Source organism: Oncorhynchus keta, chromosome 7 (assembly GCF_023373465.1).
Source record: "Oncorhynchus keta strain PuntledgeMale-10-30-2019 chromosome 7, Oket_V2, whole genome shotgun sequence".
Classification (NCBI taxonomy): domain Eukaryota; kingdom Metazoa; phylum Chordata; class Actinopteri; order Salmoniformes; family Salmonidae; genus Oncorhynchus; species Oncorhynchus keta.
In genome coordinates, this window is record NC_068427.1 from 47,033,433 (window position 1) to 47,058,256 (window position 24,824).

The window sequence follows — 24,824 nt, forward strand, 5'->3', positions numbered from 1 at the left end:
TATAGTTCAACGTCAAAGTCCAGAGAGCTTAGATTAATCAAAAACAGGTCGAAGTGGACTGGCTACATGTTCAGTATGGTTTCTTTCTACAGTCGACTGTTCGCTTGTCAGAACAAATAAATTGCCTCTGGTCGCCTTTCAAGAAAATATCATGCATACAACATTTGATGTGGGTTGATCACTAGTAAGATAATTGCCAACACCCTGACGATTTAAACCCAGGTGTGTGTTTCATATGAACTCGTGTTGTTTTCTGTGCCTGGGTGGGTGTTGTAATGAAACAGGCACATCTCGAAGCCTCAACCTTCTGACCCGAAGTCCAGCGCGCTATCGACTATGCCCCAAAAGCATGCTCGAGTGGCAGAGTCGATATCCGCACTTATAAACCCAGGGTCTTTACAGTATATTTATTTTGCGCTGACATAGAAGGTTTTTACATTGTCATATAAAACGTCACCAAACCGGTTATGATTTGTCTTAATAAAAAATCAAATGATTTTCCATAATCTCTGATAACTTTATTGGCAAATAAATGTATTTCATTTGTGTTTTTCGAAAAGAAAGTGCCCTCTTGTGGAGCAATTGCGTGCTGAATCCAGTAGATGGCGAAAATAGTACATGAATAGTTGCCATTTTATTATTAACTCCTGTGATGAGATCATAGTCTGTAAATGTGTAAGGTCAGAAAGAAAAAATGTATCTAACATTTTTAAAAATAAAAATAGACTATGAACATTTTTAGATTGATCGATTAGATTGATTGATTGCAAAACTAAAAACGTGGACCTAAGTGCAAGTAGGCTCAGCGTAGACCTTCTACATGCCTTCACAGCCACATCGCAAAAAGTGTGTGTTGTTAGACCATAGTCTAAGATACACAATGAATGTTTAAGAACTAACTTGATACGTCTTAGAAAAATTCGAAATTTTGATTGTGTGAACAATTGTATTTTATTCACCCAATCATACCAAATTCCCTCTTTGCTTTGGCTAAGTGTTACATTATGAAAACAAATGAGCGTAATTGTAAATGTGTGGTCACGTATTCAAGCAGACCCATGCCCACCCATAAAAAATACAATACATGTGTCAATAGACTTTAAGGGGCGGTTTCCCGGACACAGAAGCCTAGCCCTGGAATAAAAGGCACTTTTAATGGAGATTGAGAATGATTTGTTGTCTTTTTCTGGGTAAACCTACCCTAAATGTAATGCCCATCGTCTAAATCTAGGTGATATGATATTATTACAATATACTTCAAATGTGGCCAAAGGCCTAAAATTTCACCAATAACAAAAACATCTCAGAGATGTATATACAATTTAAACATACAAATATATGATTTAATATAAACAATAGACATTGACTCAACCGATCAATTAGCAGGTATTACAACACATTCATATAAATATTTACCAAAATAACTAATAATTGAGACAATAATGATAATGGACACGACGATTTTGAAACCATATTGTTGACTTGTCTCTCAGAAAGGTTGGTGGAAGAAGCGATACGTAGTTTTTTCTCTTTGGTAATAAACTCTCGTTGTTCAGTGAGCTGTAGTTTCGTGAAGGGCACCCGTTATTTCTCCAACGTCTGTATCAAGTGCTGACATCTGACTGGTTCATAATGTTTTCCTCTACACAAGTATGGAACAAGAAGAACGTACATGTTTCGAGAATATGAAAATCATTTTGACATGATATTACCACAAACGTAAATGGCAGTTAGTAGTGTGGTCTTGAGTGTTTTCAGGCTAAAATAATGTGTTTATTAATTCTTCTGGAACCCTCGGGTAGGCTAACTACTTTTAAAAATTAAAACACTAAAGCCATTGTAAGTGGGTGAAATAATAGTTCAAAATAGGTCAAAGAAGATATAACCGACCTGTGAGAGATGACTTGCGAGCCCTTGGTCTATTCTCTGGTATAATAGAGTGGACTGCACCATGAGCCCAGATCCATTGATGATAGTCCTCGATAGGTAAATCCCGCTCGTGCCTCGGATCTCCAAGACCAGCCCTGGTTACAAGAGATACATCATGATATCCAGCGATTCTTGGGTAGCCTTGGGAAAACATCACCAACATCTTTCAGTCTGGACTGCATTTTCACTGCAGTTTAGGAACTTTTTTTTTAACCAAAAAAACAAAACAAGGAAGAAATGCATTGGTTTATCTGTGGAGTATCCACACAGAGGATGGAGACTCCGGGGACGTAGATTTCATTACACCCTGTTGTAATATATTACTGTCAGGGAATTTGCATCCAAATGAACTACTCCCGAAATGACAGCCAAAAGTGAGTGATGGATTTGCAGTTGTTGTAGACAGAGTTGCATATGGTCGAAGAGATTCTGGGCCAAGAGAGTTCGGTTTGACTTAAATTGTGTATACCCTTACTCCTGAAGCAGACCTGCTTGGGTGAGAGCCACGAGCAGATTAATACAAACGACGATTAACAGAGGAGATGTTATCTCCCAAGACCTTCATTTCAGTTTTGAAGAACAGCCACCGCCATTTCTCTCCGTGGAAAACCTCACATAGTCCTCTCAGATCCACAAGGTACTGCATTGCAGCGCGTGAAACCAAACCAAGGATGAAGACAAATAAGCCATTATATATGTTTCGCCTGACTAATGCCAAAACACTGACAACTAAATGTGGTTGGTCGGTTGCTTTCACGTGACATGCTATTGTGGTTTTGTGTTTTGGAAAGAATAATAGTAAAATAAGGAAAATGTGAATTATATAATACTCAGGTTTCCAAAACTATAAAACGTAAAAACTGCAAGACATTTGAATATTAAATAGGCCTATGCTTAGGCATATATAAAATCATAAAGTGACTTCAAAACAATGGTTTTTTATTGTCAACAAATGTATCAAAAGCCTATTTTATTCATCAATGACAGCTTTTATTAAACTGGATATATACAGGTTAACTTAGGCTATAACGTTTTCGTTGCCAACTTCGCCAAGACTTTCTCACGGCTGAACCTATCTGAACTGCAATCAACTACAGAAACAGCCTATTCATTTGCTCGAGTAAAAATACATCCCGAACTGAACAAACAAATAAAAAATCAGAACAGAAAAAAATTATGTTATTGTCTGAAAATGGGAGAAAAAAAACATGAACACTTGTTAAACATGGGAAGCAGCTAATAGCCCATTTTAAAAATGTTGCATGCTTTGTGTCGACTTCATTAGTTATTCTTAAAATATTTACATCAAACTAGTTATGCAATTGTAATGATAAAAGTCACAATGGTATATACAAAATTATTCCATGATATAGCAATACAGGAATCAACATATTTTTATATTCGTGTTAAAAACAATGAATGCATCACATTCACATATATACATTTTTTTTAACCGAAAACAATATTTTTCAAGCGGCTATTGGGATCGTTTTTTTCGTTGGGGAATACACAAACCACTGTGCTAGCTATGGTTGGAATAGGAGTCTACCACTATTCAAATATTTTAGTCCTCGAAAAAAAACATTTTCAACTATTATTCAAGCCTTCTACGTCCATTGGCATGGATGTCACTATAGAACCAATAACTCCAAACACTGTTCAAAGTCTTAGAATTGAATTGAGGCAATATGCAATTCCAGTAGGATCTCTTGTGAGGGTTTACTCTGCTCAAGGTTACGCCATATACTAAATAGTCAACTCCAATAAAAACAGACAATTGAGGTTGCTTTGCGTGGTGTATTGTTGTCTCTACCTTCTTGCCCTTTGTGCTGTTTGTTGTCAGTGCCCTATAATGTTTGTACCATGTTTTGTGCTGCTACCATGTTGTGTTGCTACCATGTTGTTGTCATGTTGTGTTGCTACCATGCTACATGTGTTGTCATGTGTTGCTGCCTTGCTCTGTTGTTGTCTTAGGTCGCTCTTTATGTAGTGTTGTGTTGTCTCTCTTGTCATGATGTGTGTTTTGTCGCATGAAGACTTTTGTCTCTTGGTAGGCTGTCATTGTAAAATTCTATTTTTTTCTTAAAAACTTCTTATGGCTGCAGGGGCAGTATTGAGTAGCATGGATGAAAGGTGCCCAGAGGTGCCCATAGTAAACGGCCTACTCCTTAGTGCCAGTTGCTAATATATGCATATTATTATTAGTATTGGATAGAAACCACTATAAAGTTTCTAAAACTGTTTTAATGATGCCTGTGAGTATAACATAACTCATATGGCAGGCAAAAACCTGAGAAGAAATCCAAACAGGAAGTGGGAAATCTGAGGTTGGTCGATTTTCAACCCAGCCCCTATTGAATACACAGTGGGATATTGGTTATGTTGCACTTCATAAGGTTTCCACTAGATGTCAACATTCTTTAGAAACTTGTTTGAGGATTCTACTGTGAGGTGGGGGCTCATAAGGGCTGTTTGAGCCAGGTGTCTGGCAGAGTGCCACAGGCTCTGAGGCGCGGTCACGAGAGAGTTAGCTCTCGTTTGATTGCTTTTCTACAGATACAGGAATTCTCCGGTTGGAATATTATTGAAGTTTTATGTTAAAACATCCTAAAGATTGATTCCATACATCGTTTGACACGTTTCTATGGAGAGTAATGGAACTTTTTGACATTTAGTCTGTAACTAGGGAACGCGCTTCATGACTTTGGATTTGTTTACCAAACGTGCTAACAAAAGTAGCTCTTTGGACATAAATGATGGACATTATCGAACTAAATCAAACATTTAATGTGGAATTGGGATTCCTGGGAGTGCATTCTGATGAAGATCAACAAAGGTAAGGGAATATTTATAATGCTATTTATGACTAATGTTGACGACCCAATATGGCGGATATATTTTTGGCTGCTTTGTTGTCGACTTCAGATTATTGTATGGTTTGCTTTTTTTCCCCTTTAAAAACAATATCTGACACAGCGGTTGCATTGAAGGAGAAGTGTATCTATATTTCCATGTCTAACAATTGTATTTTCATAGACATTCATAATGAGTATTTCTGTAAAATGATGTGGCTCTCTGCAATATCACCGGATGTTTTTGGAACTAGTGAACATAATGCGCGAATGTATATTGAGATTTTTTTAATAGAAATATGCACTTTATCGAACAAAACATATATGTATTGTGTAACATGAAGTCCTATGAGTGTCATCTGATGAAGATCATCAAAGGTTAGTGATTCATTTTATCTCTATTTGTGCTTTTTGTGACTCCTCTCTTTGGTTGGAAAAATAGCTGAATTTTTCTGTGACTTGGCTGTAACCTAACATAATCGTTTGTGATGCTTTCGCTGTAAAGCCTATTTGAAATCGGACACTTTGGTGGGATTAACAACAAGATTACCTTTAAAATGGTATATGTTTGTGGAATTTTAATTACGAGATTTCTGTTGTTTGAATTTGGCGCTCTGCACTTTGACTGGCTGTTGTCATATCGATCCCGTTAACGGGATTGCAGCCCTACGAAGTTTTAACTGACTTAGATAAATAAAGGCTAAAATTCAAAGTAGCACAAAATGGAAACACTATCACACTTGAACATCACACTTAAACTTGCTGTCTATACTTAAGGATATAATAGTTGTCAATAGAAAGTTGTGTTCTTCAAAACAAATCAAATAAAGCATAAAACGGGGAGCATACAACACAATGCGTAGCTGCACATCAAATCTGATGAAAGCTACAGTGTATTCAGACCCCTTGACTTTTTACACATTTTGTTACATTACAGCCTTAATCTACAATTAATTCAATTGTGCCCCCCCAATCAAGCTACATACAATACCCCATAATCACGAAGCAAAAACTGGTTTTCAGAAATGTTTGCAAATGTATAAAATAAAAAAATGGAAAAATCACATTTACATAAGTATTCAGACCCTTTACTCTGTACTTTGTTGAAGCACCTTTGGCAACGATTACAGCATCGAGTCTTCTTGGGTATTATGCTACAAACTTAGCACACCTATATTTGGGAAGTGTCTCCCATTCTTCTCTGCAGATCCTCTCAAGCTCTGTCAGGTTGGATGGGGAGCGTTGCTGCACAGCTATTTTCAGGTCTCTCCAGAGAGGCTTGATCGGATTCAAATCCGGGCTCTGGCCACTCTAGGACATTCAGGGACTTGTCCCGAAGCCACTCCTGCGTTGTCTTGGCTGTGTGCTTAGGGTCATTGTCCTGTTGGAAGGTGAACCTTCGCATCAGTCTGAGGTCCTGAGCGCTCTGAAGCAGGTTTTTCATCGAGGATCTCTCTGTACTTTGCTCCATTCATATTTCCCTTGACCCTGACTAGTCTCCCAGTCCCTGCCACTGAAGAACATCCCCACAGCATGATGCCACCACCACCATGCTTCACCATAGGGATGGGGCCAGGTTTCCTCCAGACGTGACACTTGGCATTCAGGCCAAAGAGTTCAATTTTAGTTTCATCAGACCAGAGAATCTTGTTTCTCATGGTCTGAGAGTCTTTAGGTCCCTTTTGGCAAACTCCAAGTAGCCTGTCATGTGCCTTTTATTGAGGAGTGGCTTCCGTCTGGACACTCCACCATAAAGGCCTGATTGGTGGAGTGCTGAAGAGATGTTTGTCCTTCTGGAAGGTTCTCCCATCTCCACAGAGGAACTCTAGAGATGAGTCACCGCCCTGACCAAGGCCCTTCTCCCCTCATTGCGCCTTTTGGCCGGACAGCCAGCTCTAGGAAGAGTCTTGTTTCTTGGGGACCTTCAATGCTGCAGACATTTTTTGGTACCATTTTCCGAATCGGTGCCTCTACAGAATCCTGTCTCAGCACTCCACGGACAATTCCTTCAACAACATGGCTTGGTTTTTGCTCTGACATGCACTGTCAACTGTGGGACCTGATATAGACAGGTGTGTGCCATCTCCAAATCATGTTCAATCAACTGAATTTGGACTCCAGGTGGACTCCAATCAAGTTTTATTTTTTTCTCCAATCCAAACGTTTTTTTTCTATTGTGTTATTGACTGTATGCTTGTTTATTCCATGTGTAACACTGTGTTGTTGTTTGTGTCGCACTGCTTTGCTTTATCTTGGCCAGGTCGCAGTTGTAAATGAGAACTTGTTCTCAACTAGCCTACCTGGTTACATAAAGGTGACATAAAAATAAATAAAATAAAAAGTTGTAGAAATATCTCAAGGATGATCAATGGAAACCGAATGCACCCAAGTCTCATAGCAAAGGGTTTGAATATTTATGTAAATAATGTTTGTTTTTGTTTTTTAAATACATTTTAAAACATTTCTAACAACCTGTTTTTGTTTTTTTCGTTATGGGGTACTGTGATGTCATTATGGGTTATTGTGTGTAGATTGCTTAGGATTTTAATTTATGTAATCTATTTTAGAATAAGGCTGTAACATAACAAAATGTGGAAAAAGTCAAGGGGTCTGAATACTTTCCGAAGGCACTGTATATTTCCTTTATTGTTCCTGTATTTCTAACGGCCATAACAGTGGCACACACAGACTAGACGTTCTAATACGTTCATAACTAGTTGAATTCCTAAGGTCGAATCAGTCGGTGTACAGTGAGTGTAACCTTTCGCTGTGAGTACAGTTTGGGGCATAATACTTGCATTTGAAGATTCTGTTGATGCTAATGAATAGAGTATACCTTCTAGCACAAATCTATGGTCTTAAAGGGTGGCAGCCTGCAATGGTAGAAGGTTATCACTAGATGGCTCTATCAGTTTACATTGAGAATGGATTCATCAATTGTGGAGACTGCAGTAGCTAAATATCCATCACAGTCCAAAGCAAGTTCTACACCTGTGGGTTTAAATTACTTCCTAACGAGCACAATTTGAGAAGTCGAAAAACAAAACCAGACAATTGATTTGTGCTCTACAACCTGCTGTTTTGTCTTTGACTTCTACTCAAACGAGTGTCTTAAAAGGTTGTTGACAGACTGCACACTGTTGTAAAACAGTTAGCCCACTAACGTCAAAGACCATCAGTGAGTCACAAGTGCAACAATTAAACTTGATGAAGAGCTTTGGGCATAGGTTCTTAATTAAATGTAACTTCTTAGTGATCCCTTCGCACGCCAATCCCGTTAACGAGATTGATTTGACAACAGACAGTGAAATAGCAACGCGGCAAATTCAAAAACAGAAATACTCATAATAATAATTCATAAATCATACAAGTGTTATACATCGGTGTAAAGATGAACTTTTTGTTAATCCAGCCACAGTGTCAGATTTCAAAAAGGCTTTTACGGCGAAAGCAAACCATGCTATTATCTGAGGACGGCACCCCATCAAACAAACACATGAAAATCATAATTCAACCCGCCAGGCGCGACACAAAAGTCCAAAATAACGATATAATTCATGCCTTACCTTTGAAGATCTTCTTCTGTTGTCACTCCAATATGTCCATTAAACATCACAAATGGTCCTTTTGTCCAATAAATTCTGTCGTTATATCCCCAAAATGTAAATTTATTTGGCGCGTTTGATTCAGGAAATACACCGGTTCCAACTTGAGCAACATGACTACAAAGTATCTAATAAATTACCTGTAAACTTGATCCAAACATTTCAAACAATTTTCCTAATCCAACTTTAGGTATTTTTAAATGTAAATAATCAATAAAATGTAAAAATAAACTGTGTTCAATACCGGACGAAAACAAAGTGGAGCAAGCTTTCAGGTCGCGCGCCCCAACCACAACAGTACACTTGGCCCAGTGTTTCCCAGTTTCCCACTCCACCCAGATAGGAAATGGCGACTTCTTCATGTCTCAAAGGAATAACATCAACCAATTTCTAAAGACTGTTGACATCTAGTGGAAGCGATAGGAACTGCAAGCAAGTTCCTTAGAAATCTAGATCCACATAGAAAACCCATTGAAAAGAGAGTGACCTCAAAAAATGTTTTTCCTTGTGGTTTTGCCTGCCAAATAAGTTCTGCTATACTCACAGACATACTTGTAACAGTTCTAGAAACGTTCAAGTGTTTTCTATCCAAATCTACCAACTATATGCTTATCCTAGCTTCTGGGCCTGAGTAGCAGGTAGTTTACTTTGGACACACTTTTCATCCGGACGTGAAAATATTGCTCCCTAGCCTTAAGAAGTTTTTAACTAAATGATTCTAAAATTAAATAGAAATAAAATAACACTGAACTATTCCAATGATATAACCTAAGTATCATGGCTAATTTAAACCATCTACAATTAATCATACACAGAGTATGCCTATTTATTTACATATAAATATGAATTCAAACACTACATAATACTAATCAACCAATAATCATACTATTTGTTTCATGTATTTCATAAATACATACTTTTTATATTTAAGTTGTTGGCCCTTTTCAGGAATAACCTACAAAAGCTGACTAGTTTTACTGACAAACGACAGCTATAGTAACCTATATCACGTGACATAATAGTCTATTCATGCATCATAAGGGGAAAACACATGGCTAGACCTACATGTTTTGTTTACTGACAAAATGACAGCTATCCTCTATATCAGGTGACATTATAGTCTATACATGCATCACAAGGAGCCAATTTCCCAAATAATGAACATTTTCGTACTAATATCCCATTGTGACATCATAATTGTGACAATGTGTGTAACATCCATTTGTGACTTCACAATACAAATTGACACTTGCCTATTTCTTTTAATTTTATTTTACCTTTATTTAACTAGGCAAGTCAGTTAAGAACAAATTCTTATTTTCAATGACTGCCTAGGAACAGTGGGTTAACTGCCTGTTCAGGGGCAGAACGACAGATTTGTACCTTGTCAGCTCGGGGGTTTGAACTTGCAACCGTCCGGTTACTAGTCCAACTCTCTAACCACTAGGCTACCCTATGTCCCGCCCCACTTGGTTACTGTTGCAATCTTGGACAACAATTTCCCAATGCTTCCCAATTCTCCATTCAGCCACTGGCAAATTTTTATTTAACCTTTATTTAACTAGGCAAGTCAGTTAATTAAGAACAAGTTCTTATTACAATGAAGACCTACCAAAAGGCAAAAGGCCTCCTGCGGGGATGGGGGCTGGGATTAAAAATTTAAAATAAAATACAAATATAGGACAAAACACACATCACGACAAGAGAGACACCACAACACTACAGAAAGAGAGACCTAAGACAACAACATAGTATGGCAGCAACACATGAAAACACAGCATGGGAGCAACACAACATGGCAGCAGCACAACATGATCGCAGCACAAAACATGATACAAACATTATTGGGCACAGACAAGAGCACAAAGAGCAAGAAGGTAGAGACAACAATACATCACGCGAAGCAGCCACAACTGTCACTAAGAGTGTCCATGATTGAGTCTTTGAATGAAGAGATGGAGATAAAACGGTCCAGTTTGTGTGTCTTTTGCGATTACGATAGAGGAAACCAAGTCTAGTTTGAACTTTAGTCTGCAGTTTTGATATGTGCTGAGAGAAGGACAGTGTACCATATAGCCATACTTCCAAGTACTTGTATGAGGTGACTACCTCAAGCTCTAAACCATCAGAGGTAGTAATCACACCTGTGGGGAGAGGGGCGTTCTTCTTACCAAACCACATGACCTTTGTTTTGGAGGTGTTCAGAACAATGTTAAGGGCAGAGAAAGATTGTTGGACACTAAGAAAGCTTTGTCGTGGAGTGTTTAACACAACATCTGGTGAGGTGCCAGCTGAGTATAAGACTATATCATCTGCATATAAATGGATGAGAGAGCTTCCTACTGCTATGTTGTTGATGTAAATTGAGAAGAGCATGGGACCTAGGATCAAGCATGGCAGTCAAATAGGAATCCTAACTTAATGAAGTGGTGATTAAAGAGTGCAGCCATGTGCTCCTTGTCAGTAACAACCACATCATCAAGGGACATGGGCCGCTGTGAGGAGGAGGGTTTATTCTCCAGGTCTTTAACCGTTTTCCAGAACGTCTTGGGGTTAGACCCACAGAGAGAGATCTGCTCCTTAAAAGGCTAGGTGTTCTGCTAGACAACAACCGCTGAAATGGCAGAGAGCGAAATTCGAAAATATTTTTTTTAAATGTTTAACTTTCATACATTCACAAGTGCAATACACCAAATTAAAGCTTAATTTCTTGTTAATCTACCCATCGTGTCCGATTTCAAAAAGGCTTTACAGCGAAAGCACACCATACAATTATGTTAGGTCAGTGCCTAGTCACAGAAAAACACAGCCATTTTCCAGCCAAAGAGAGGAGTTACAAAAAGCAGAAATAGAAATAAAATGTATCACTAACTGTTAGGAAATTATGATTAATATGACTGCACAAATCATTTGAAATGGAAGTGTAAGTAAACTTATACTCTGTTATATTATATCTGATTAACAATATGAGTTCATAAGAAGAAATTGTGTGACAGGACAAGGAGGAATAGAATGTTAATGAACACCATTTCTACTGGGCAGGAACAAATGGGTTGTGGACTGTGTAAACACATAAGGTCGTTAGCCTATGGTTGACCCAACCTGAAACTTAGCTCCGGGGTTTTTAGATTAGGCAGTGAGTGCCTTCCTAGGGTTTCTGTTAATTAAACCTGTCAGTTCAGTGGTGATCGATAATGTTGAGGGGTCAAACGTTATCTGGGAGTGTGTTAGTAAGTTAGAATGAACTCTTCACCTTACTTTGTCCTGTCGAGAGGGGGGGGGGGTCGTTTAAGACAGTGAAATGACGTCATGATCTGTATTTAAACTGATGCTTTTGCTTTGAGTGGTAGCGTGCTCCGATAATAAATTATATTACCTATTATTTAAAGACTGGTCTGTGTCTATTTTATGCAACAAGAAATCTTACAATTTCTTATAAAATAGATGAAGGGCTTTCAATTGATGAAAGCACATTGGCATAATTAAATTATATTAACACTAACCTTTGATGATCTTCATCAGATGGCACTCATAGGACTTCATGTTACACAATTCATGTATGTTTTGTTCGATAAAGTTCATATTTAAATCCAAAAATCTCAGTTTACATTGGCGCATAATGTTCAGTAATGTTGTGCCTCGAAAACATCTGGCGAATTTGCAGAGATCCACATCAATTTACAGAAATACTCATCATAAACATTGATAAAAGATACAAGTGTTATGCACAGAATTAAAGATATACTTCTCCTTAACTTCTCTAGGGTAGGGGGCAGCATCCGGAATTTTGGATGAAAAGCATGCCCAAATTAAACGGCCTGCTACTCGGGCCCAGAAGATATGATATGCATATAACTGGTAGATTCGGATTTTAAAAAACAGTAGTGTCTGTGAGTATAACAGAACTGATTGAGCAGGTGAAAACCTGAGAAAAATCCATTCAGGAAGTAGTATTTTTGGGGGTTTTGTAGTTTTCTATTCAATGCCATTACAGTATCCATTGACTTAGGACTCAAATTGCAGTTCCTATGCCTTCCACTAGATGTCAACAGTCTTTAGACATTGTTTCAGGCTTGTATTCTGATAAATGAGGGAGTAAGACCAGTCTGAATGAGTAGACCCTGACGTGTCACAGAGCTTTTTCATGCGCAATCCCAAGAGAGTGCCTTTCTTGTTTACCTTTTATATTGACAATGTTATTGTCCGGTTGAAATATTAGAGATCATTTAGGCTAAAACATAACCTGAGGATGGAATATAAACATCGTTCGACATGTTTCTATGAACTTTATGGATACACTTTGGACTTTTTTTCTGCCTGTTTTGACTGCGTTTGAGCCTGTAGATTACTGAAGAAAACGTGCGAACAAAACTGAGGTTTTTGGATAGAAAGGGACTTAATCGAACAAAAGGAACATTTATTGAGTCAATTAATGTCTTCTGAGTGCAACCATATGAAGATCATTAAAGGTAAGGGATTACTTTTATCGCTATTTTTGACTTGTGTAACTATTTTACTTGGCTGGCTACTGTTTGTAATGATTTGTCTGCTGGGCTATGTTCTCAAATAATCGTAAGGTATGCTTTTGCCGTAAAGCATTTTTTAAATCTGACACCGTGGTTGGATTCACAAGAAGTTAATCTTTAAACCCATGTAAAATATGTTTTGTTTTCTGAATTTTTATAATTAGTATTTCTGTATTTGAATTTGGCGCTCTGCAATCTCACTGGATGTTGGCCAGGTGGGACCCACGAACCCTAGAGGTTAATGCAAACGCTGTGTCAGATTTCAAAAAAGATTTACGGAAAAAGCACACCATGCAATAATCTGAGTACAGCTCTAAGCCACAAAAACAAGCCGTACAGATTCCCGCCATGTTGTGGAGTCAGTAAAAGTCAGAAATAACATAGTAGAAGCCGGAAACAAGGTTCTAAAGACTGTTGACATCTAGTGCAAGCCTTATGGAGTACAATATGACCCCATTTACACTGTATCTTGGAAAGGCAATGAGTTGAAAAACTACAAACCTCAGATTATCCACTTTCTGGTTGGATTTTTCTCAGGTTTTTGCCTGCCATTTGAGTTCTGTTATACTCACAGACATCATATAAACAGTTATTGAAACTTGAGAGTGTTTTCTATCCAAATCTACTAAAAACATGCATGTATTAGCTTCTGGGCCTGAGTAGCAGGCAGTTTACTCTGGGCACGCTTTTCATCCGAATGTGAAAATACTGCCCCCTATCCCAAACAGGTTAAAGTAACTAACTTAGGCCTTCCGGATAGCCTGAGTGCACTTAGTATGCTTCTGCAGAGCGATTTGCCAAATGGAATTCTTGAGGTGGTGTAACTCTGCAAGATCACACTCAAACCAGAGGCTGAACCTGTGTATTTTTCTTTATGGTTGCGTATTTGTTAACAATACCACTGAAAATGAATACCACTGAAAATGGATACCACTGAATACCACTCAATACCACTGAAAATGAATACCACTGAAAATGGATACCACTGAATACCACTCAATACCACTGAAAAAAATAAGGTCCAAGCGTCTTCGAAAGAGCGGACCAAGCTGATACTATACCAATTTACAGAGGCCAGGTCATAAAGGAAGTCTTGCTCATTAACGTTTTTTAGCAAGTGTCCATGACAAATCAGAACAGGTCGTTTCACTGAGCAGCCGTTACGAACACAGGCTGTAAAACAGTGAACACTAAGGTCATTACAGAAAACACCAGACTGATACCCATTAGGATTATTTGTAAGGATAAACATCAAGGAGAGTAGCCTTTTCTGGGTGTTTTGGAGTCATATCTTGTGGGATTTGTAATAATCTTAGAAAGCTTTAGGGACTCCCATTGCTTTAGGACATGGTCAGGCGGATTAAGCATGCCCCAGTTCAGGTCACCTAGCAGGACAAATTCAGACTTAGTGTAAGAGGCCAGGAGAGATCTTATGGCATTTAGGGTACAGGCCTGTGCTGATGGTGGCCGATAATAACACCCAACAACAGTCAACAAAGAGTTATTTGAAAGTTTAATGTGTAAAATCAGCGTCATTGAATTGTTTTGGGACAGACTTGGTGGAAACAACTGAGCACTGATGGTATTTCTTGGTAAAGATTGCCACTCCACCACCTTTGGATGATCCGTTTTGCCGAAAAAGGTTATAACCAGGAAGGTTCAAAACACTATTTCTTAACCACATCTCAGTAATGACCAACATACCTGAATTGGAGCTGTGAACCCACACTTTCAAATTCATCCATTTTAGGTAATAAGTTTCTAGTTTGAACGTGCAGAAAACCCAGGTTTTTACGAGAGCAGAAATCAGTGAAGCAGATATCAGAGCACAAGTCAGAATTGGGGCTAGCAACAGTAGATGGGCCAGGGTGTACATGCACATTTCCAGATATCATCAGCAGTAATACAATCAGGGCACGGCAGAGGACAGGGAGAGCTCTGCAGTGTTGATTTATGACATTTAAATGTGCATTAGATGGCAACAAGATCACATTGTACAGCAATTTCATCAGGTAGCATGAATACAAAACCGGTGAGACGTTGTTAGAATAGGATGGGAGGCGAAAAGTCTGTGTAACCAATAGAGTCAAAGTCCTGGGTGTGGGAACAAACATAGTCTGTCCCATGGTTGGATAAACAAGTAAGTTCATAGTCAACAAAGCTCATAGGAGTCATGAAGCAAATATCATAAAGCTCAAGAGAAAAATATAAAGACTTTGGGCTAGCCATTGTGAGTTCAGAGTCACTCGCCCCACAGTGCATGTGTGCTGTAGGAGAGCGAAAGCTCGGGAGAGAGGGGAGAGTGTGGTGGGGGTACCTGCACCAGACAGGGGGAGACAGGCCAGGGCAGACGGTGAACAGATCGCCAGGTGGAATCCAAGCAGCAGTGCAGCAGGCAACGGGAGTAGGTGTTATACCGACTTGGGAGAAGCTTTTTTTCGGGAGGCAGATTCCTTGTAGAAAATCCCAGCTAGCTGGCTAACGTAGCGAGCAAGCCTCTGTCCACCGTACATTCCACGTGGAAAAGGAGGTTGTTAGCTAGCTATATCTGTTCAGTTTCGGCGAATGGTCTTTTATGACGTCCAAACACAGTTGCCCTGTGGCTGTTGAATTTTGGAGATTCTGAGGAGAATATCTTCTCTGCACCGATGGAGGGGGCGTCAAAGGCCTGTGAAAATCTCCTGCCATTATTGGGCTCAAGAGTTTTCTCACCTCTCACTTCACACTTCAGTGCTAAGTTCAGTCAGTTTATTTTCTATCAGCTTGGTAGCCTTATGTATTAAGCTTTATATAACAAAATTACCGAAAGGATTATTGTCTTTAAATTTTTGCCTTCAGAAGTAAATTCAGACAGAACATTACTCACTCAGTTTTGTGTTGGACGGTATTTCCATGCTCCGCTGTATCCCCTCACAATGATCTCAAACTGTGTTTCTATGACACAATGAAATAAACACAGACTATAAATAACCCTTGCTAAACAGGAACCTCTTGAGTATGTTGTGGTGGACTGTCATTAAAATTGCTTCACGGAAACCTGGTCAAATTCTGTTTGTAGCACAGCTAGCTAGCCTGCCACTGAATGGCCTTGAATTCACTGTCAGTATGCAGTCAAAGCTATAACCACTTGATTATTAAACCTCTCTCAAAATGTATCCTGATGTCGACAGCAGATGAGAGATGTATTCATAACATTGCTAACTTAGTTAGCTAACATTTTAAGAAGACAAGTTAAATTAATTAAGTGGCTATAGCTAGCGTTAATGAGAGCCTTAGAGCTAGCTAACCAGATGAGCTAGCAAACAATGTAACAAAAGTATAATTTTGGATTCGAAAAATACTCAATCTTTCTGCATTTCAGAAATCACAGTAGCAAGTACTCCTGGTAGACTGTGAAATTATTTAGCCATTTAAATGTGAAAAAAAAGAAAAATGAAACTCTATTTAAGACATAGCCCTCACTGGCTATCATGTGACCTGAGCTTGTCCTAAGTGTTGGACTCAAGGACAGTTGCTGCTATCCATTGGAGCGCTGCAATTGGATTCCCAGAATTCTGGGGAGGGGTTTCCTGAAGGGTCAACCCACGCTTTCTCATATTAGAATTCGCCCATTGTTCATTGTTTAGCCCACAAAACAGAATTCTAATTCCAAAGGCTGAGCTAGTCCACTTTATCTTTCTCAAGACATCCCCAAAGAAATCCCTAATGTTTATGGGTTTTCTGACGAATGCAGTAATTCCCATTCCACTTTGTAAAAACACTAGGAAAATCAGCTCCAAGTTATTTTAATTTTCCAAGGTATTCCCACGCATGATAGAGATGGTGCCGGAGGAGATGGCTGCCGTTTTACGGGCTCCTAACCAATTGTGCTATTGTGTGTTTTTTTTTCACGGTATTTGTAACTTACTTTGTACATACTGTTTCTGCCAATGTCTCTTATGACCGAAAATAGCTTCTGGTGCTGGCACTAAGACGACACTCAACGAGCTGTATAAGGCCATAAGCAAACAAGAAAATGCACATCCAGAGGCGTTGCCGATGACTTTAAAATGCAGGGAAACTTATATCCGTTCTACTTCATTTCTATCAGCATGCTAAATGTGCAACCAGAGGGGAAAAAAACTCTAGACCATCTTTACTCCACACACAGAGACACATACAAACCTCTAGACCATCTTTACTCCACACACAGAGACACATACAAACCCCTAGACCATCTTTACTCCACACACAGAGACACGTACAAACCTCTAGACCATATTTACTCCACACACAGAGACACATACACACCTCTAGACCATCTTTACTCCACACACAGAGACACATACACACCTCTAGACCATCTTTACTCCACACACAGAGACATGTACAAACCTCTAGACCATCTTTACTCCACACACAGAGACACATACAAAGCTTTCCTTTGGCCTCCATTTGGCCAATCTGACCGTAACTCTATCCTCTTGATTCCTGTTTACAAGAAAAAACTAAAGCAGGAAGTACCAGCGACTCACTCAGTAAGGAAGTGGTCAGATGATGCAGATGCTAAGCTACAGGACTGTTTTGCTAGCACAGACTGGAACATGTTCCGGGATTCTTCTGATGGCCTTGAGGAGTGCACCACATCAGTCACTGGCTTCATCAATAAGTGCATTGATGACGTTGTCCCCACAGTGACCGTACGTACAGTTGAAGTCGGAAGTTTACATACACTTAGGTTGGAGTCATTAAAACTTGTTTTTCAACCACTACACAAATGTCTTGTTGTTAAACCATTGTTTTGGCAAGGCGGTTATGACATCTACTTTGTGCATGACACAAGTCATTTTTCCAACAATTATTTACAGACAGATTATTTTACTTATAATTCACTGTATCACAATTCCAGTGGGTCAGAAGTTTATATACACTAAGCTGACCGCTTTTCCTTCCAGTTCTCTGCTGCCAATGACTGAAACAAATTGCAAAAATTGCTGAAGCTGGTGACTTATATTTCCCTCACTAATTTTAAACATCAGCTATCTGAGCAGCGAAACCGATCGCTGCAGCTGTACATAGTCCATCTGTAAATAGCCCACCCAATCTACCTACCTCCTCAAGCCATTTGTACACACTGTATATAGACTTTTTCTTCTATCGTGTTATTGACTGTACACTTGTTTATTCCATGTATAACTCTGTGTTGTTGTTTGTGTCGCACTGCTTTGCTTTATCTTGGCCAGGTCGCAGTTGTAAATGAGAACTTCTTTTCAACTAGCCTACCTGGTTAAATAAAGGTGAAAATAAAATGGGGGAAAAAACTGTGCCTTTAAATAGCTTGGAAAATTACAAACATTTTTGTTATGGCTTTAGAAGCTTCTGATAGGTGAAATTACATAATTTGAGTCAATTGGAGGTGTACCTGTGGATGTATTTCAAGGCCTCCCTTCAAACTCAGTGCCTCTTTGCTTGACATCATGGGAAAATCAAAAGAAATCAGCCAACACCTCAGATAAAAATTGCAGACCTCCACAAGTCTGGTTCATCCTTGGGAACAATTGCCAAATGCCTGAAGGTACCACATTCACCTGTACAAAGAATAGTATGCATGTATAAACACCATGGGACCACGCAGCCGTCATACCGCTCAGGAAGGAGACGAGTTCGGTCTCTTAGAGATGAATGTACTTTGGTGCGAAACGTGCAAATCAATCCCAGAACAACAGCAAAGGACCTTGTGAATATGCTGGAGGAAACAGGTACAAATGTATCTATATCCACAGTAAAAGAGTCCTATATCGCTCAGCAAGGAAGAAGCCACTGCTCCAAAACCACCATAAAAAAGCCAGACTACGGTTTGAAACTGCACATGGGGACAAAGATCATACTTTTTGGAGAAATGTCCTTTGGTCTGATTAAATAAAAATAGAACTGTTTGGCCATAATGACCGTCCTTATGTTTGGAGGAAAAAGGGGGAGGCTTGCAAGAACACCATCCCAACCATGAAGCATGGGGGTGGCAGCATCATGTTGTGGGGTGCTTTACTGCATGAGGGACTGGTGCACTTCACAAAATAGATGGCATCATGAGGGAGGAAAATTATGTGAATATATTGAAGCAACATCTCAAGACATCAATTAGGATGTTAAATCTTGGTCGCAAATGGGTCTTCCAAATGGACAATGAAGCCAAGCATACTTCCAAAGTTGTGGCAAAATGGCTTAAGGACAACATTGTCAAGGTATTGGATTGGCCATCACAAAGCCCTGACCACACTCCCATAGAAAATATGTGAGCAGAACTGAAAAAGCGTGTGCGAGCAAGGAGGCTTACAAACCTGACTCCGTTACACCAGCTCTGTCAGGAGGAATAGGCCAACATTCACCCAACTTATTGTGGGAAGCTTGTGGAAGGCTACCCTAAACATTTGAATGAAGTTAAACAATTTAAATGAAATGCTACCTGTAGCTCCCTTCAGTAACCACGAGCACAACCGTTCCTTGATTTTAACTGGCGGCTTTATTCTGTAGTTTTAGTCAGAATTATCACCTTCCGTGAGAACTATAAAGTAAATGAAAAATACAGTTAAGCACACTCTTACAACCTTATCTTACGAGTGACTAATTAGCTTGGTATAACTCTGAAGTGCTTACATACATAACAGTTTAACCGGCGTTATAACGGGTTCAGATTAAATACATGAATAAAGGAACAAATACCTCATTGGCTGCTTATTACAGAAGGGAGGAAATCAAACTTCACACTTATTATTCCTGGCATGAATTCACACTTCATCCTAACATACACTCTTCAACCTTTATGAACTACACCCGATGACATGAAAACTTAGCTAACGCAGCGCAGGATTGCCTCCCTCCAAAAGTGTGTTGCTACAATAAGGATCCCCGATACAACAGTATTAGCTACGTAGTTCCGCTTGTATTATCATTTCCCCCGCACAGCGGACACATAAACAATTCAAACAAAAGACAATGACATAACCTGTAAGTCTAACTGTCAGTTACACTACCAAATACTAATTGAGTGTATGTAAACTTCTGGCCCACTGGGAATGTGATGAAAGAAATACAAGCTGAAATAAATAATTTTATAAACTATTAATCTGACATTTCACATTCTTAAAATAAAGTGGTGATCCTAACTGACCTAAAACAGGATTTTTTTACTGGGATTAAATGTCAGGAATTGTGAAAAACTGAGTTTAAATGTTTTTGGCTAAGGTGTATGTATACTTCAACTGAAGATATGGTCGTGTTCATCACAGGATGGCCTTACTACTCACAGAAAATGGAACACCTCAACGCTCAGGCATTGTGATAATCCAGGGAAACTCTGGGGGGCACCAAAGGATGCATACACGACGTTCCTTCCTGCTTTGTTCCATTCCGCCACTGTATACACGATGCCTTCGCCGTTAACCTTACCGTTAGGAGCCATTCTCCCTCTGAATCTGACACCATTTAGGAGACAGCGCATTACCTGGATGTATTCTGTTCCAAACAATATTACAATATACCTTATAGTTCATGATGCCTAAAAGATCTAGAAGCAACACATCGGGAGACATGCTACTAACTCATCACAATATTAATACCACAATACTTGATAACAGAAGAAACATGTGATTGCAACCTGTGTAACCTATACATTTTGAGATACCGGTAGTAACTTGTGTAACCTATACATTTTGAGATACCGGTAGCAACCTGTGTAACCTATACATTTTGAGATACCGGTAGTAACTTGTGTAACCTATACATTTTGAGATACCGGTAGTAACTTGTGTAACCTATACATTTTGAGATACCGGCAGTAACTTGTGTAACCTATACATTTTGAGATACCGGTAGTAACTTCTGTAACCTATACATTTTGAGATACCGGTAGTAACTTGTGTAACCTATACATTTTGAGATACCGGCAGTAACTTGTGTAACCTATATATTTTGAGATACCGGTAGTAACTTGTGTAACCTATACATTTTGAGATACCGGTAGTAACTTGTGTAACCTATACAATTTGAGATAGCGGTAGTAACCTGTGTAACCTATACATTTTGAGATACTGGTAGTATAGTTCTAAAATATACACGACACCAAATCATATACAATACAGGTCTTATTATAATACAATTTCAAACCTGTGTAAATAAAAAGGTCATATTTCATGAGGAGTTTGATTGAACTCAATAAAACATAATTATTCCAGGCTTGAAAATTACAAAAAAAATAAGAAATTAGTTTTCGTTAGGTCCAATTTCTTATGAATTGTAATTCATTCTAAATCACAGTATTTTGTTCGAGAAGTAAGGGAGACAATAGGCTACTAATAAAAACCGAAACTGCCAATATCACAAGCATTGCGGCATTGGTTACACCATACTGTATCTGACATAGATTGTTTAACGTATAGTTATAATATAATGATGCTCTCAAAATGTGTTTTACGGGTGTGCAGTGTAGAACACCAACATGACAAAAACGCAAAAGACATATTCAAATGATGATAAAAAGTGAAACAGTTATATTTACAATCATAACTCGCATTTAAAAGCTGTTAAATGCTGTTTAAATGCTGTTAGATATTTAAGTAATAATGTATCATTCAAAAATGCCTCAGTGAAATGATCGATGGAGAAAGAGAAGCAGACTGAGGGGCAGAGAGAAGAGAAGGGAGAAACAACAGTGAATCAAAGCATAATGATATTCCTGAAAGAAGAGGGAGATGTTGCCACGCTCATTTTATTAATCAGGCTGTCAATTTCAGGCGAGGCCAAACCCACGAGCAATCTGAAGCAGACTCGGATCAATCCAGGAACACACACTCACTCCACTCCTCACTTCTCCTCTTCCGCTCCACGTGTATATCCATTCGTCTGACCGCAGGCCGCATCCATCATCAAATGAACGCCATCTCGTATTTATTTGCTTATAAACCTGTTACAATATACGATAATTCGAGCAGCTTCACGCGTACCTTTACATTTTGGGCTAAAAATGATTCACGGGTCATTTTGAACGGTCATTCGTTGCTCGCATTGGTATTCTATTTATTTTTACGTCTCTCCCTCTCATAAAAAAAGGTGTTATATTGTTTAGAGACAGTTGCTGATCTGAATGCGGATTAACTCCGCCACAACTCATCCGAGCACCAGCCTGGAAATAGATTTTTTTTCTACAAGGCTTAATGATGGAGAGGAGAAGAAAAGAGATGATTCTGGTGGAGAGAGGTCTACACAGTCCCGTGTCTGGCAAAAGACTCTCAACCCTGTCAGACTCGGCTGGAAATTCAGTGTTGGAGGCCCTCGAAAATGCTCAGCACAGTGATCGACTAAACCCGACAATAACTTCCGCCTCGCTTCATGGAAGTCTCGGGGATATTCCAAACAAAGGCAAATTCGAAACGGACAGTCTTTTCGGTGCCCACCACAACAGCGAGAATAACTCCTCAACGGAGATTTCCTTGTCAGAAAGCAGAAAAAAAATCCACTTGTACCCTGAAGTTTCTCAAGACTCAGACATGAACAGTGATGTGGAAGTGGGATGCTCATCGTATCGTTCCCCGAGCCAACACAAGGAAAACAACAACAACGGTAATATTCACTTGGACCTCAAATTTAATGATCGAAATAAATCATGAAAGATAAATAAATGTATTTGATATTTTAAAACAGATAATGGATAACAATACCAATATTATAAATAATATAACAATATTATAACTAATAATAACTAATAAAGAATAAATGTGTGTTTCATTTTCAAATATTTCACAAATAATGCTACAAAACATTATGTATTATTTAGCGTATAGGCATTATCTCATGTGATTTCACAAGAATATATAATAGTCAGTATACACAACAACATTACCTATCAAGCTTAGATGAGATTATCGAATAATAATAGCATATTTCTTTCCTAAAGGTTTTTCTGACAATAATTCTGGAGGCTCCAACACAAATCCATCCTCCCTTTCCAATTTTAACGGCAATGGAATGTGTTCAAACATGTCAAATGCGGATCAGGTGAGAAGGTACCGGACTGCATTTACCAGAGAACAAATAGGAAGACTGGAGAAAGAGTTTTACAGGGAAAATTATGTCTCAAGACCAAGAAGATGTGAACTCGCCGCATCACTCAATCTACCGGAAACTACAATAAAGGTAGGCCTGTGTTCTGTTATATACATACAGGGTGGTGCAGCGGTCTAAGGCACTCAGTGCTAGAGGCGTCACGACAGACTCTGGTTTGATTCCAGGCTGTATCACAAGTTAAATAAAGGTTCAATTATTTTAAAAATGTAAAATACATGACATAATAATGTAGGTTACATCACAAATAGTTAGGAATATATATGCTACAGTTATATTACACACTCCACTAAAACACACGATGGTCAACTTGCATACATCGGAACACACACACACACACACACACACACACACACACACACACACACACACACACACACACACACACACACACACACACACACACACACACACACACACACACACACACACACACACACACACACACACACACACACACAGAGAGAGAGAGAGAGAGAGAGAAAACACACACACAGAGCAAACCTGTAAACGAATCCGTTTTGTATAATTCACATTGTGAGCAAGACAATGTTCTACTCGAATCTATTCCAGAAATGAATCTGAAATGAAGTAATTAATTAATTAATCTGAAATGAACAAATGAAAAAAAATTAACTATAAAAAAAGTCAACACATTTCTTCAACTTGCTGATTTCTTTAAGGGTCCCTAAAAATAACTATTCACAAATATATGTATACCTGCCTATTCGTTTTAAACTCCGAATTGGATCAAACTTGCATTAGCAATGTTTACGCAGTAAATATTGATATAGGCACACGCATGTCCTGAACACTGGGAAAATGCATGCGATTCGACCCGATATTTTGTAATACTACAATGCTACAGTTCGGGTTGGATTTAATAGGGTCCTAAAGTAAACATGGATGATGATTCTCTGTCTGTAGGTATGGTTCCAGAACAGGCGGATGAAGGACAAGAGGCAACGTTTGGCAATGTCTTGGCCCCATCCAGCAGATCCAAGCTTTTACACCTACATGATGACGCACGCGGCAGCCACCGGAAGTCTACCATACCCTTTCCATTCCCACATACCTCTGCACTATTACCCGCATGTGGGTGTCACAGCAGCTGCCGCTGCCGCAGCTGCATCTGGTGCTGCATCGTCACCTTTCACTACCTCCATTCGCCCTCTCGATACTTTCCGTGCACTCTCCCATCCTTATTCACGCCCAGAGCTTCTCTGTGGCTTCAGGCACCCAGGACTTTATCAGTCACCCTCAGGCCTCAATAGCTCTGCCGCAGCATCAGCAGCAGCGGCTGCAGCATGTGCAGCTGCGGTCAGCGCACCATCGGTCACTGGGCCATGCTCGTGCCTCAGTTGTCACAGCAGCCAGGCGGCCAGCGCGCTTGGCTCCAGAAGTACCAACACTGACTTTACCTGCACCGCATCCGGGCAAAGGTCCGAAAGTGGATTTTTTCCGTATTCTGCCGCTGTCCTGAGCAAAACTTCGGCTCCATCACCAGATCAGAGAGAGGAATCTTCACTAAACAGATAACTTCATCGTGTGGAAGATCTAAATCAAGTGTAGTTGGTTCTGTTTTATGCTTTGCTATTAGTTTATACATAGGCCTACATCTACGACTCCAACATTTGGGGGACAAATAAAGGTAATTTCAAAACAATTAGCATAATTCGCATTTTTTTTAAAGAAGCCAAAAGGTGTTAACATTGGTAAGTGCTAAATTGACAGTAATTTAAAGGACTATTTTGTTAGTGCGTCGGTGATGAAGCTTTATTCCTGTGCCTTAAAACCTATAAATAACGATCTAATTC

General features: G+C 39.2%; 1 protein-coding gene and 1 pseudogene across 1 annotated transcript; one reads left to right on the plus strand and one right to left on the minus strand.

Moving 5' to 3' along the window:
* Positions 1 to 1,604: 1,604 nt before the first annotated feature.
* Positions 1,605 to 2,494, minus strand: LOC118373898 (homeobox protein Hox-D13a-like; annotated as a pseudogene).
* Positions 2,495 to 22,100: 19,606 nt separating this feature from the next.
* LOC118373899 (homeobox even-skipped homolog protein 2-like) lies at positions 22,101 to 24,546 on the plus strand. Its single transcript, XM_035760183.1, has 3 exons — positions 22,101 to 22,506; positions 22,841 to 23,079; positions 23,935 to 24,546. Exons 1-3 carry the CDS (start codon positions 22,101 to 22,103, stop codon positions 24,544 to 24,546), a joined length of 1,257 nt encoding a protein of 418 aa, XP_035616076.1.
* Positions 24,547 to 24,824: the final 278 nt, after the last annotated feature.

Bases quoted from the DNA above. Each gene is read 5' to 3' on its own strand.
- LOC118373899 (XM_035760183.1), top strand. From the start codon at position 22,101: ATGATGGAGAGGAGAAGAAAAGAGATGATTCTGGTGGAGAGAGGTCTA. The intron at 22,507-22,840 runs GTAATATTCACT...TCTTTCCTAAAG, and splicing joins CAAGGAAAACAACAACAACG to GTTTTTCTGACAATAATTCT. The intron at 23,080-23,934 runs GTAGGCCTGTGT...CTCTGTCTGTAG, and splicing joins TACCGGAAACTACAATAAAG to GTATGGTTCCAGAACAGGCG.